Genomic DNA, 14783 nt, shown 5'->3' with positions numbered 1-14783 from the left:
AAAGAGAATCCTATGGCTGTTTAAAGAACACTGTAAGACCATGTAAAGCCATGGGCTACTCCCAGTTAGATTTTTTCTGCTTTCAGAGGTGACAATAACTGCTTTATATGTTCTCCAGAGAGGATTTCCTTCCTTTTTGTATCCCTAGCTGAATATTCTCCAGTCTAGCTATCAAGATGTCACAGACTATATATGATAGTGAATCTGGAGTTGAATATAAATTGAATACTTGTAAATCACGCTGCTTGTTGAACGTGTTAGAAAAATCCACATAAAAAGGATTGCACAGGAGGTTTTCTGAAGAGCCAAGAAACCTTCTATAATGTGAATAAAGCCTCTAAATCATTTGTTTATGGACTTGGATTTCCTATTACTTTTTAAATGCACATACCTGTATAATTCAGTGGTAATAATAAGCTGAAATGGCAGTTACAAGCAGAGAGTTACAAAAGATTGTTCATGGTTCCCTCCATAAGACACCCTGGAGATATGTTTATACTTATTTCTTCTCTACATGGGAGGTAGTCCTACACTACTCAGCCCATGACAAAGACAGACGCTTGTCCTTGCAGAATTTTTATATCCAGTTTAGTAATTAATGCTTATTAATTACTTATTTTAATTAATTTATTTTAAATTACTTATTTAAAATAAGATTTGGAATGCTGGAAATTTAAGAATAAGCAAAAGAAGCTTCTAAATTTCATTATGAATTACCAAAAATGTTAAAGGTAAATTACTTCCAGCTAAAAAGAGGTACTGACATAGAAGAAAACCATGTTGTCTGAATCTCTAGATTAAAGCCAATACTGACCTGAGGTGAAGATTTTGCAGTGGAATTTCCTAAGCCTAGTTTTCCATAGTCCCCATCTCCAAAAGCCCACACCATGGAGCCATCTGCTGACACTGCCAAAGTATGGTTTAAGCCACAAGCCACCTGGAGAAATAACAGGGTGGTAAGGCAAATCACAATACCTAAAACACCCATTTCTGGGACCCTCTGTCTTGACTTCAGTGGCTGTGTTTCCAAAAATTTTTATTGGTTTCAGGGCCTTACATATGTTAACCAAAATGTGTCATGAAGAAAAAAATTCCTAATGTACACAAACAAAAAACAACCTTTTTCAAAGTAAAATCCTTCAAATATCTGTGGCTAACTCTGAATCAGAGAGCACAAAAGATAGGAAAAAGATACTCATTCACACTGGAGACAGTCTAAGGAATGATAAAAGATAAAAATATTTTATCTCATCTTCTTGTTAAGAGAGAGTCTCAAAATGTATAGGTCAGGAACAATTATTACTTAAAAGCAGCAGCTACCAATGATGCTGCAGTTCAGCCACCTATTTCCAGGATACTGAAGAGGAGTTACTATATTGCTTAAAGCTTTCATATCAAGTGGTATATGAAGAGGATTTTAAAATATTCACATCCTGAATTAAGACTTCCATTTGTTTATCAATTAGGCCAAACAAAATGTACATCAGGTTAAGTACGAGTGGTGATTCTAGTTTTCCTAAAAGGACAATGTCTAAGTGCACATAGGGGAAACAAGAAACTATGATCATATAGAACGTATTATTGATTTATTCCATGCCTGTCCAATCTGATACCCCTCCAGTGCAGTCACTCTCTCTGGAAGTTTTTTGTTAGAAGTGTTTCCAAGACCCAGACGACCGTAGTCACCATTCCCAAAGGTAAACAGTTTGCCATCTGATGTTACCACTGCTGAATGTTTGAAGCCACAAGACATCTACGAATAGAACAAACAAGAACAAAAATTTTAACAAGAGGGCATACTAAGAAAGAAATCAGTCCTTTTTGGTTATTAATACAGTAATAATCTTTAAGTAAACTTCACTGTAAACTCAGGATCTTCAAGACCAGTATGTCCTATCCACCCAAGTGGCCCTCCTGCTCCCCCAAGTCTGATCTACCTCAAAATTCTCAGGAAGACCAAGCTGAACAGCATACTTTGGAAGTGCTGCTACTCTTCAGCTACACAGGGATGACCTAGACTATGAGTTAATGAATAGGGAAATTCTTTGTAAACTCTAAGGTGCTATGTAACTTTACAATATTATTTTAGATCACAAATTGATTTTCAAGAAAATGTATATGAACTCAACCTTTGTAATGATAATGATAGGTTGAAAGCAAAGCTTTCCATTTATCACTATATCAAGAACTGTGGGGCAGGAGTTAAACCACGCTTTTTCCAAGGACCTGAAGCACCCTGGCCTGGGTCAACCAGCTGGCTCAGGAAAAAGGAGTCCATTCTAACACCAAAGCCCATTCAAACTCCTGAGATGCTCCAGAATGACTCTGAACCACCAAAAACACTGGATCTTTTATGATGGAATGATATATTTTTACTACTGTTTTTCATTACCTAAACTTGAGAACTCAACACCTAGTATGTTTACACTCAAAGATAAACTTATCCAGGTGCAACTATGTCCCGCATGCTACAACTAAGACCCGGCGCAGCCAAATAAATAAATAAATAAACATTAAAAAAAAAAAAAGAAGATAAACGTATCCATATTCTGTCCGACCTGTACCACTTCTTCTCCCTGTAAGGCCTCAATCTGCCTGGGCCGCCGCTGCCTGTCGCTGTTCCCATGGCCGAGTTTGCCATAATCACCATCTCCCCAGCTAAAGACCTCACCACTTTCAGTCAGGGCCATTGAGTGTCCATCAGAACCACAGGAAGTCACCAGCTGGGTCACCACAAAGCCTGGAACAAAGCAGAAACCCAACAAGAGTCGCTGAATGTTAAAAGTCCCCTCTTTACTTGAAGTTGCTACAGAGTAGTCTCACAGAATCAAAAAATACCACAACAGTACTTCAAAAATATAAACAATGTCTTTAATTTTAAATCAGATTTGCAGCCATAACCTAGAAAACTGGGAGCAGTCACATAAAATGATGATGACAAAGAAGAGGAGATGGGTGATAGGAGCAGTCATAGTCACTAAAGATTATGTTCTAGCCACTCCTATAAATGCTTTACATGGATCGCTCATTTTCTATTTTCACACAGATCCTATGAGGCAGATATTATCATCACCACTTTTACAACTGGGGAAACTGAGTCACAAAGAGGTTTAGTAGCTTGTGCAAAGTACCAGAGGCAGGATGTAATAGAACCGAACAGGAACCAAGCCCTCCCATCCCCAGTGTTGTGCACTTCACACACAGATCTGAAGGAAGAGAACTCAGAGCTACTCAAGAATTTGTTCTGAACTCATGTTACTTGTATGCTTTTACTTAAAAAACTCAATTTGCTCTCTTTGTAGGCTTCAGAGTCAGTAAAAGTTAACTTTAGGAACAAGTCAGGGGTCCCTGCAGTGGTTTTTCCAGAGGTTTTCTTTCTCCAAGTCACAGAGAACTCTGATGGGGATGCCCTTTAAAGTCTATAGTACATATGCACATTTCCGTATAAATTGATTTTTAATATTAATGAAGCACATGCATGATTACTACTGCTATTAATAGTTGCCTAATTACAGTTTTGCAATTTTAAAGAATTTGTTTACAATCTTCAGTGTGTATTAACACAGCAATTCTAGCATGGCTATGATAAGTAACTTGCAAAATAATACAGCTCAAAATATGGAAAATTAAGGTTGTACATGCCTAAACGAGAATCCAAATATAAGTGAAAACCCTATATAACTTTATCTAGCAAAGGTTTGAGATGAGTTCTAACATAATAAGCAAACATTCCTACAGATAGTTTCTGATCAGCTTTTAACCGAGGATAATTTTACCTTGTAAGGCTGAAATAACTGTCAGCACATGAAGGTCATCTGAATTTCCTTGTCCTAATCTGCCATAACTTCCTTCCCCACAGGCCAACACTGTGCCATTGGCCTGTATGACAAAGGTACAATTCTGACCACATATAACCTAGTATAAAAACACATAATTAAATATATTATCTTTTATTATATAGCTTTAGCATGCAAACATTTAAAATGATTCCATGTATACCTAGGATACTTTTATCAGTTCTTTTATCCTTTCATTAAAGGGGAAGGTTGACATAACAATGGGGTTCCTATAAGCCCTTGATTATTATAAAACCTCTTACTTAACCAAGAGATGTATGAGGCTCATCTGATGATTTAAGACACTTTAGGAACATGTTATCTACAGGGCTTTCAGCCAATTGTGCAAAGTTTAAATAATAACATTAACAACAAAATAGATAAAGAAGAAAAAGGAGAGGCTGATGGGAAAATAGTAAAGACTGGCTGGAGGCCAGCAAGAAGCAGAAATTGCAGGGGATATACACATGAAAGAATAGTGTATCCTGGGGCTTACTGAGGTAGAGAAAAATGGAAGAGAAAGCAGTGGCCTCAAGAAGGGTTTAGAAACATAGTACCATGATTGTTAGAAGAGGGGAGGAGTGTCAATGAAATCTGGTTAAAGATCCCAGTAAGTTTATGGCCCCCAAAGAGAGAATTAATAATTACCAATATCTTGACTTCTATAAATATATACTGGGCAGGCATAATGCATCATGATGTTAATTCATGATATGTGAAAACAAGAAAAATTTAGAAACTTATTAACAAAACCTAAGTCTGATAAAAACTCTAAAAAACTTTTCTTTAGAAGCTATATACAAGCTATATATATCATGACTTTCTTTGGTGATTCCTCACAATAGACTACGCAATGGACAAACTTTATCCTACAGTAAGTTACTGACAGCAAGGGAATCAGAATTGTCAGTTCCCAAGTTTCTTCTACATTTCTTTACCCTGTTAGTTACCTGTTGGGCCTGTGAAAATGAGGGAGCTGCTGCAGGTACCATTACATTTCTTCCAGCTTCTGCCAGCTGTCCATGCCTGCCAGCACCCCACAGGTAGACATCACATTTACCTCCCAGGTGCCAGTCCTAGAAAACCACAATGAAGTCAAAATTTGATTCATTAATTCATTCAAACAAGCATGTACTGGGTACTAAGCGTGTACCAGCCTCTATGGGGGACACCAGGACACGAACACACAAGCATTTAGAACCAGAAGATTTACTAAGAACCACCATATAGTTATCTTTATCTTTACTGACCTCAGGTCTGGAAGTTGCCCAAGACATAATTTGTTCATCCATGCCATTAATCCATTTACTGTTATCCTGAAAGACAGCAAACATCAGGATCAATTTTGCTTAATCAATATTTATGTTTTTTTTTAGGAGGCCTTAAAAATAACCAATTATTTTTAAATAGGAAAGGAGAAGCCCAAGATCACATGGTCAGTTACAAGCAGCATGAAGACCAGAATGCAGCCCTCCCTTCTCCCAGGCCATTTTTTGAGAAAATCTTTTTGCGAATGATTTATCTGTTCTTAACTAACAACTGAGTCTTAAAGAATTTGGTAATATTATGAGAATATAAGAGCAGTTTCACAATCATGCCAAACTTGATTTTTAATATTTCTGTTTACTATAAACACTTGCACTGTCAACTATCATGAACACATTGGAGACTCAAAGCTAACCATTTCTGAGCACCCATAGGTACAAGGTCATCTGCAGGAGCCACCACCCCCGTGAACTCGTTGTATAGGTGTGGGCAGGTCATCTTTCTAGGCTGCAGCTTCCTCATCTACAAATGACATATTTGAGGCAAATGGGCTCAGAAGGATACTTCCTAATTAAAATATTCTATAGTTAGATAATTTTCTTCAATTTATATGTCTCTTTTATACTCTATCTATATTTATATATTCAAATGTTTGTTTATATAAATCTTAACTAGGTAAAGGGGTTGTTAGATCAAGTGCTGGCCTGCACTATCTACCCCGGCATTTTATCTCCATCACAGTTTCTGTATCTAGACACTTTCAAATACAGTCAGAAAGAAATGACAACTAAAATGTTCTCTTAAACATTATTGAAGTGCCAAATACTTTAGAATCTATAATTGGAATAAATCTAAAAAGATGACCAGGAAAAGATGCTAAAATATATTTATAAATATATATATATACTAGGAGACCTTCAAGACAGCAGAGGAGTAAGACATGGAGATCACCTTCCTCCCCACAGATACACCAGAAATACATCTACATGTGGAACAACTCCTACAGAACACCTACTGAATGCTGGCAGAAGACCTCAGACTTCCCAAGAGCCAAGAAACCCCCCACATACCTGGGTAGGGCAAAAGAAAAAAGAAAACACAGAGACAAAAGAATAGGGTTGGGACCTGCAGCTCGGGGAGGGAGCTGTGAAGGAGGAAAAGTTTCCACACGCTAGGAAGCCCCTTCACTAGCGGAGACCAGGGTGGGTGGGTGGGCGAGGGGGAAGCTTCGGAGCCGTGGAGGACAGCGCAGCAACAGGGGTGCAGAGGTCAAAGCGGAGAGATTCCTGCACAGAGGATCAGTGCCGACCAGCACTCACCAGCCCGAGAGGCTTCTTTGCTTACCCGCCGGGGCAGGCGGGGGCTGGGAGCTGAGGCTCGGGCTTCGGAGGTCAGATCCCAGGGAGAGGACTGGGGTTGGCTGCGTGAACACAGCTTGAAGGGGGCTAGTGTGCCACAGCTACCCAGGAGGGAGTCCGGGAAAAAGTCTGGAGCTGCTGAAGAGGCAAGAGACCATTGTTTCGGGGTGCGCAAGGAGAGGGGATTCCTTCCCTGTCTGCCCACAGAAGCACCACCTAAACGAGCTCCAGAGACGGGTGCGAGCCGCAGCTATCAGCTCAGACCCCAGAGACGGGCATGAAACACTAACGCTGCTGCTGCAGCCACCAAGAAACCTGTGTGCAAGCACAGGTCACACCTCCCATGCCGGGAACCGGGCAGCCCGCCACTGCCAGGATCCTGTGATCCAGGGACAACTCCCCTGGGAGAACACATGGCATACCGCAGGTTGTTGCAATATCATGTTGGCCTCTGCTGCCGCAGGCTCGCCCCACATTCCAATTATAACTACTGTACCCCTCCCTCCCCCCAGCCTGCATGAGGAAGAGCGGGCTAATCAGCGGCTGCTTTAACCCCCTCCTGTCTGGGTGGGAACAGATGCCCTCAGCAACCTACATGCAGAGGCGGGGCCAAAACCAAAACTGAACCCCAGGAGCTGTGCGAACAAAGAAGAGAAAGGGAAATTTCTCCCAGCAGCCTCAGGAGCAGCGGATTAAATCTCCACAATCAACTTGATGTACCCTGCATCTGGGGAGTACCTGAATAGACAAAGAATCATCCCAAAATTTAGGCAGTGCACTTTGGGAACAACTGTAGACTTGGGGTTTGCTGTCTGCGACTGACTGGATTCTGATTTTTATGTTTATCTTAGTACAGTTTTCAGTGCTTGTTATCATTGGTGGATTTGCTTATTGGTTTGGTTGCTCTCTTCTTTTTTAAGTTATTATTTTTTATTTTAATAATTAAAAAAAATTATTATTATTATTATTATTATTTCTTTTTCTCCCTTTGCTTTTGAGCAGTGTGGCTGAGAGGGTCTTGGTGCTCCGGCCTGGTGTCAGACCTGAGCCTCTGAGGTGGGAAAGCTGAGTTCAGGACACTGGACCACCAGAGACCTCCCGGCCCCACGTAATATCAATCAGTGAGAGCTCTCCCAGAGATCTCCCGTTCAACGCTAAGACCCAGCTCCACCTAATGGCCAGCAAGTTCTAGTGCTGGACTCCCCATGCCAAACAACTAGAAAGACAGGAACACAACCCCACCCATTAGCAGAAATGCTGCCTAAAATCATACTATGTTCACAGACACACCAAAACACACCACTGGACGTGGTCCTGTCCAACAGAAAGACAAGATCCAGCCTCATCCTCCAGAACACAGGCACCAGTCCCCTCCACCAGGAAGCCTACACAAGCCACTGAACCAACCTCACCCACTGAGGGCAGACACCAAAAACAACGGGAAACACGAACCTGCAGCCTGCGAAAAGGAGACCCCAAACACAGTAAGTTAAACAAAAAGAGAAGACAGAGAAATATGCAGCAGATGAAGGAGCAAAGTAAAAACCCACCAGACCAAACAAATGCAGAGGAAATAGGCAGTCTACCTGAAAAAGAATTCAGAGTAACGATAGTAAAGATGATCCAGAATCTTGGAAATAGAATGCAGAAAATACAAGAAACGTTTAACAAGGAAGCCTAGAAGAACTGAGCAGCAAACAAACAATGATGAACAACACAATAAATGAAATTAAAAATTCTCTAGAAGGAATCAATAGCAGAATAACTAAGGCAGAAGAACGGATAAGTGACCTGGAAGATAAAAGGATGGAAATAACTACCGCAGAGCAGAATAAAGAAAAAAGAATGAAAAGAATTGAGGAGAGCCTCAGAGACCTCTGGGACAACATTAAACACACCAACATTTGAATTATAGGGGTCCCAAAAAAAGAAGAGAAAAAGAAAGGGTCTGAGAAAATATTTGAACAGATTATAGTTGAAAACTTCCCCACCATGGGAAAGGAAATAGTCAATCAAATCCAGGAAGCACAGTGAGTCCCATACAGGATAAATCCAAGGAGAAACATGCCAAGACACATATTACTCAAACAAACAAAAATTAAATTCAAAGAAAAAATATTAAAAGCTGTAAGGGAAAACCAACAATTAACATACAAGGGAATCCCCATAAGGTTAACAGCTGATCTTTCAGCAGAAACTCTGCAAGCCAGAAAGGAGTGGCAGGACCTATTTAAAGTGATGAAGGGAAAAACCTACAACCAAGATTCCTCTACCCAGCAAGGAGCTCATTCAGATTCAACAGAGAAATTAAAAGTTACAGATAAGCAAAAGTTAAGAGAATTCAGCACCACCAAACCAGCTCTACAACAAATGCTAAAGGAACGTCTCTAGGCAGGAAACACAAGAGAAGGAGAAGACTTACAGTAACAAACCCAAAACAATTAAGAAAATGGTAACAGGAACATACATATGGATAATTACCTTAAATGTAAATGGATTAAATGCTCCAAACAAAAGACACAGACTGACTGAATGGATACAAAACAAGACCCATATATATGCTGTCTACAAGAGACCCACTTCAGACCTAGGGACACATACAGACTGAAAGGGAGGGGATGGAAAAAGATATTCCATGCAAATGGAAATCAAATGAAAGCTGGAGTAGCAATTCTCATATCAGACAAAATAGACTTTAAATAAAAACTACTACAAGAGACAAAGAAGGACACTACATAATGATCAAGGGATCAATCCAAGAAGAAGATATAACAATTGTAAATATTTATGCACCCAATATAGGAGCAGCTCAATACACAAGGCAAATGCTAACAGCCACAAAAGGGGAAATCGAGTGTAACACAATAATAGTAGGGGACTTTAACATCACATTTCACCAATGGACATATCATCCAAAATGAAAATAAATAAGGAAACACAAGCTTTAAATGACACATTAAACAAGATGGACTTAATTGATATTTATAGGGCATTCCATCCAAAAACAACAGAATACTGTTCTTCTAAAGTGCTCATGGAACATTCTCCAGGGTAGATCATATCTTGGGTCACAAATCAAGCCTTGGTAAATTGAAGAAAAAATGAAATCATATCAAGTGTCTTTTCCAACCACAACACTACAAGACTAGATATCAGTTACAGGAAAAAAACTGTAAAAAAAATACAAACACATGGAGGCTAAACAATACGCTGCTAAATAACCAAGAGATAACTGAAGCAATCAAAGAGGACATCAAAAAATACCTAGAAACAAATGACAATGAAAACACGACGGCCCAACACCTATTGGATGCCGCAAAAGCAGTTCTAAGAGGAAGTTTACAGCAATACAATCCTACCTCAAGAAGCAAGAAAAATCTCAAATAAACAACCTAACCTATGGAAAGCTGATTCACTTTGTTATGAAGCAGAAACTAACACACCATTGTAAAGCAATTATACTCCAATAAAGATGTTAAAAACCAACAAAAAACCCCCAAAACCAAAAAAACCCTAACCTTACACCTAAAGCAATTAGAGAAAGAAGGAAGAAAAACCCGCCAAAGTTAGCAGAAGGAAAGAAATCAGAAAGGTCAGATCAGAAATAAATGAAAAAGATATGAAGGAAACGATAGCAAAGATCAATAAAACTAAAAGCTGGTTCTTTGAGAAGATAAACAAAATTGACAAAACATTAGCCAGACTCATCAAGAAAAAAAGGGAGAAGACTCAAATCAATAGAATTAGAAATGAAAAAGGAGAAGTAACAACTTCTGCAAAACTACAAAGGACCATAAGAGATTACTAAAAGCAACTATATGCTAATAAAATGGACAACCTGGAAGAAATGGACAAATTCTTAGAAAAGCACAACCTTCCAGAGACTTAACCAGGAAGAAACAGAAAATATAAACAGACCAATCACAAACACTGAAATTGAAACTGTGATTAAAAATCTTCCAACAAACAAACGCCCGGGACCAGATGGCGTTACAGGCAAATTCTATCAAACATTTAGAGAAGAGCTAAAACCTATCCTTCTCAAACTCTTCCAAAATACAGCAGAGGGAGGAACACTCCCAAACTCATTCTACAAGGTCACCATCACCATGATACCAAAAAAAGACAAAGATGCCACACAAAAAAAGAAAACTACAGGCCAATATCACTGATGAACATATGTGCAAAAATCCTCAACAAACTACTAGCAAACAGAATCCAATAGCACATTAAAAGGATCATACACAATGATCAAGTGGGGTGTATACAGGAATGCAAGGATTCTACAATATATGCAAATCAATGTGATACACCACATTAACAAACTGAAGGATAAATACCATATGATAATCTCAACAGATGCAGAAAAAACTTTCGACAAAATTCAACATCCATTTATGATAAAAACTCTCCAGAAAGTAGCCACAGAGGGAACCTACCTCAACATAATAAAGGTCATATATGACAAACCCACAGCCAATATTGTTCTCAGTGGTGAAAAACTGAAACCTTTCCTCTAAGATCAGGAACAAGACAAGGTTGCCCACTCTCACCACTATTATTCAACATAGTTTTGCAAGTTTTAGCCACAGCAATCAGAGAAGAAAAAGAAATAAAAGGAATTCAAATCAGAAAAGAAGAAGTAAAACTGTCACTGTTTGAAGATGACATGATACTATACACAGAGAATCCTAAAGATGTGACCAGAAAATTACTAGACCTAATGAATTTGGTAAAGTAGCAGGATACAAAAGTAATGCAAAGAAATCTCTTGCATTCCTATACACTAATGATGAAAAATCTGAAAGAGAAATTAAGGAAACACTCCCATTTTACCACTGCAACAGAAAGAAAAAAAATACCTAGGAATAAACCTACCTAAGGAGAAAAAAGACCTATATGCAGAAAACTATAAGACACTGATGAAAGAAATTAAAGACGATACAAACAGATGGAGAGATATACCATGTTCTTGGATTGGAAGAATCAACATTGTGAAAATGACTATACTACCCAAAGCAATCTACAGATTTACTGCAATCCCTATCAAACCACCAATGGCATTTCTCACAGAACTAGAACAAAAAATTTCACAATTTGTATGGAAACACAAAAGACCCCAAATAGCCAAAGCAATCTTGAGAAAGAAAAACGGAGCTAAAGGAATCAGGCTCCCTGACTTCAGACTATACTACAAAGCTACAGTAATCAAGACAGTATGGTACTGGCACAGAAACAGAAATATAGATCAATGGAATAGGATAGAAAGCCCAGAGATAAACCCAGGCACTTATGGTCACCTTGTCTTTGATAAAGGAGGCAAGAATATACAACAGAGAAAAGACAGCCTCTTCAATAAGTGGTTTGGGAAAACAGCTACATGTAAATGAATGAAATTAGAACACTCCCTAACACCATACACAAAAATAAACTCAAAATGGATTAAAGACCTAAATGTTAAGGCCAGACACTATAAAACTCTTAAGAGGAAAACATAGGCAGAACACTCCATGACATAAATCATAGCAAGATCCTTTTTGACCCACCTCCTAGAGAAATGGAAATAAAAACAAAAATAAACAAATGGGACCTAATGAAACTTAAAAGCTTTTGCACAACCAAGGAAACCATAAACAAGACCAAAAGACAACCTCAGAATGGGAGAAAATATTTGCAAATGAAGCAACTGACAAAGGATTAATCTCCAAAATTTACAAGCAGCTCATGCAGCTCAATATCAAAAAAACAGACAACCCAATCCAAAAATGGGCAGAAGACCTAAATAGACATTTCTCCAAAGAAGATATACAGATTGCCAACAAACACATGAAAGAATGCTCAACAGCATTAATCATTCGAGAAATGCAAATCAAAACTACAATGAGATATCATCTCACACTGGTCAGAATGGCCATCATCAAAAAATCTAGAAACAATAAATGCTGGAGAGGGCGTGGAGAAAAGGGAACACTCTTGCACTGTTGGTGGGAATGTAAATTGATACAGCCACTACGGGGAACAGTATGGAGGTTCCTTAAAAAACTACAAATAGAACTACCATGACCCAGCAATCCCACTACTGGGCATATAACCTAAGAAAACCATAATTCAAAAAGAGTCATGTACCAAAATGTTCATTGCAGCTCTATTTACAATAGCCAGGACATGGAAGCAACCTAAGTGTCCATCAAGAGATGAATGGATAAAGAAGATGTGGCACATATATACAATGGAATATTACTCAGCCATAAAAAGAAACAAAATTGAGTTATTTGTAATGAGGTAGATGGACCTAGAGTCTGTCATACAGAGTGAAATAAGTCAGAAAGAGAAAAACAAATACCATATGCTAACACATATGTATGGAATCTAAAAAAAAAAAAGTTCTGACAAACCTAGGGGCAGGATAGAAATAAAGATGCAGACGTAGAGAATGGACTTGAGGACACAGGAAGAGGGAAGGGTAAGCTGGGATGAAGTAAGAGAGTAGCACTGACATATACACACTACCAAATGTAAACTAGATAGCTAGTGGGAAGCAGCTGCATTGCACAGGGAGATCAGCTCGGTGCTTTGTGACCACCTAGAGGGATGGGACCGGGAGGGTGGGAGGGATATGCAAGAGGGAGTTGATATGGCGATATATGTATACATACAGCTGATTTACTTTGTTATACAGCAGAAACTAACACTACACTGTAAAGCAATTATACTCCAATAAAGATGTTTAAAAAATAAAATAAAATAAAATAAAATGAAGGTAACTTTTACAATGTTATTGTAAACAGAGGAAATACAGATAAGCTCTAACAGGGGAAAAAAAATAAAAAAAAATATAACAAGGTACCTATGGACAAGAAAATGAGAAAATATGTGACTATGTCATTGAAAACCAGCACATTTATAAGAGCTCCACAACTCTCATAATCAATCCCTGTCACCAAAGAAGACTTCCATCAGATTGAAAGTGAGTATCTAAAAGCAAAATATTTTAAGTTTATATAAGGGTGTGCTTCTTGCTCTATTCAAGCTAGCAAATACCTATTGAGGGTCTGTTACTTACTAAACATCCATAATACAATCTCAGTTACATATAACAGTAGCTCATACTACACTTACCATTAGGAGTACAAGTTCATCCTCTGGAACAGGCTCTAGATCAGGAACAGTAAAAGATTCTGGAAACTGTGCTCCATTGGTCAGGGCTTCTGCAGCTTTTATGGTGGTTGAGAAACATTCTAACCAGGCCCACTCATTTGGATTCCACGATGCAGGGTCAGGGAGGCAGTTCTGGTGGTGTGGTGGCACTGGAGGATTACACAGCAGCTGATCCAGATGAAGTCCCACAGCAAGGGAAGCCAGACATTGCATATAGGGGCTGTGAACAAGCTGGTCACCACAAACCACATGAGGCTAAGAGAAAATGTAAGGATATTATGCTGAAGAGCCTCTGCCAAATAATATAAATTAGCCTCCTGCATTCTGAAAGCCTGTAGTCATATTTTAACTTTACTTTTTTAAGCTTCTTACTTTGAAATAATTTTAGATACATAGAGAGTTGCAGAGATAGTACAGAGAATCCCTATAAACCCTTCACCCAACATTCTGTAATGTTCACATCTTATATAACCATGGTGCGATCATCAAAGCTGAGAAAGTAACATTGGTTGCAATAATAACTAAACCACAGAACTTTATAGGGTTTCCCACTAATACTCCTTTTCTTTTCTTTTTAAAAAGTACTTATTTATTTATTGGCTGTGTCGGGACTTAGTTGCAGCACGTGGGCTCTAGAGGGCCCAGACTTAGTTGCCCCTCAGCATGTGGGATCTTAGTTCCCCAAACAGGGATCGAACCCGCGTCCCCTTCACTGGAAGGCGAATTCTTAACCACTGGACCACCAAGGAAGTCTCTAATGCTCCTCTTCTGCTCCAAGATTCAACCCAGGACACCACACTGCATTTAGCATATTTTCATTACAGTTTTTCTTGAATTAAAAAAAAAAAAAAAGGCAGATAACTGAACCATGGAGACCTGCTCCCTCTCACATTTCCTCCTTTACCAAAAGAACCCTGGTAGCCATCAAAGACAGCCTTCTTCCCTGGCCCTCCCTAGATGTACTAGAGCAACTCTGTGAGAGACTGAGCGATTCAGAAAAGAAAACCTGGGCAAATCTCAGTGAAATTAACTGGGTGTGGTAACAGCTGATTAGATTAATGTAGCATGGCAAAAAAAAAAAAAAAAAAAAAAGGAAAAAGGAAAAACCCCAGATGAGCTCTGCCTAGGAGCAGCATACTGTGACTACTGAGGGCTGGAAGACAGG

At 38.9% G+C, this 14783-nt stretch overlaps 1 protein-coding gene across 7 annotated transcripts in view; it reads right to left on the bottom strand.

The window, feature by feature from the left end:
* Positions 1 to 14783, bottom strand: part of HERC1 (HECT and RLD domain containing E3 ubiquitin protein ligase family member 1) — a 220482-nt gene that overhangs the window by 17468 nt on the left and 188231 nt on the right. For all 7 annotated transcript variants that reach the window (XM_060097204.1, XM_060097205.1, XM_060097207.1 and 4 more), the window contains exons 62-68: positions 13580 to 13873; positions 5087 to 5152; positions 4787 to 4912; positions 3777 to 3915; positions 2559 to 2740; positions 1598 to 1753; positions 815 to 937 (exon numbers count right to left, since the gene is read on the bottom strand). In XM_060097204.1, coding sequence (XP_059953187.1) covers positions 815 to 937; positions 1598 to 1753; positions 2559 to 2740; positions 3777 to 3915; positions 4787 to 4912; positions 5087 to 5152; positions 13580 to 13873 — 1086 coding nt within the window. The remainder of the gene's footprint in view (positions 1 to 814; positions 938 to 1597; positions 1754 to 2558; positions 2741 to 3776; positions 3916 to 4786; positions 4913 to 5086; positions 5153 to 13579; positions 13874 to 14783) is intronic.

This window comes from Mesoplodon densirostris, chromosome 4, assembly GCF_025265405.1.
Source record: "Mesoplodon densirostris isolate mMesDen1 chromosome 4, mMesDen1 primary haplotype, whole genome shotgun sequence".
NCBI classification, from domain to species: Eukaryota; Metazoa; Chordata; class Mammalia; order Artiodactyla; family Ziphiidae; genus Mesoplodon; species Mesoplodon densirostris.
Note: the sequence above shows the minus strand (reverse complement) of the source record. Positions and strands in the feature narration are given on the sequence as shown.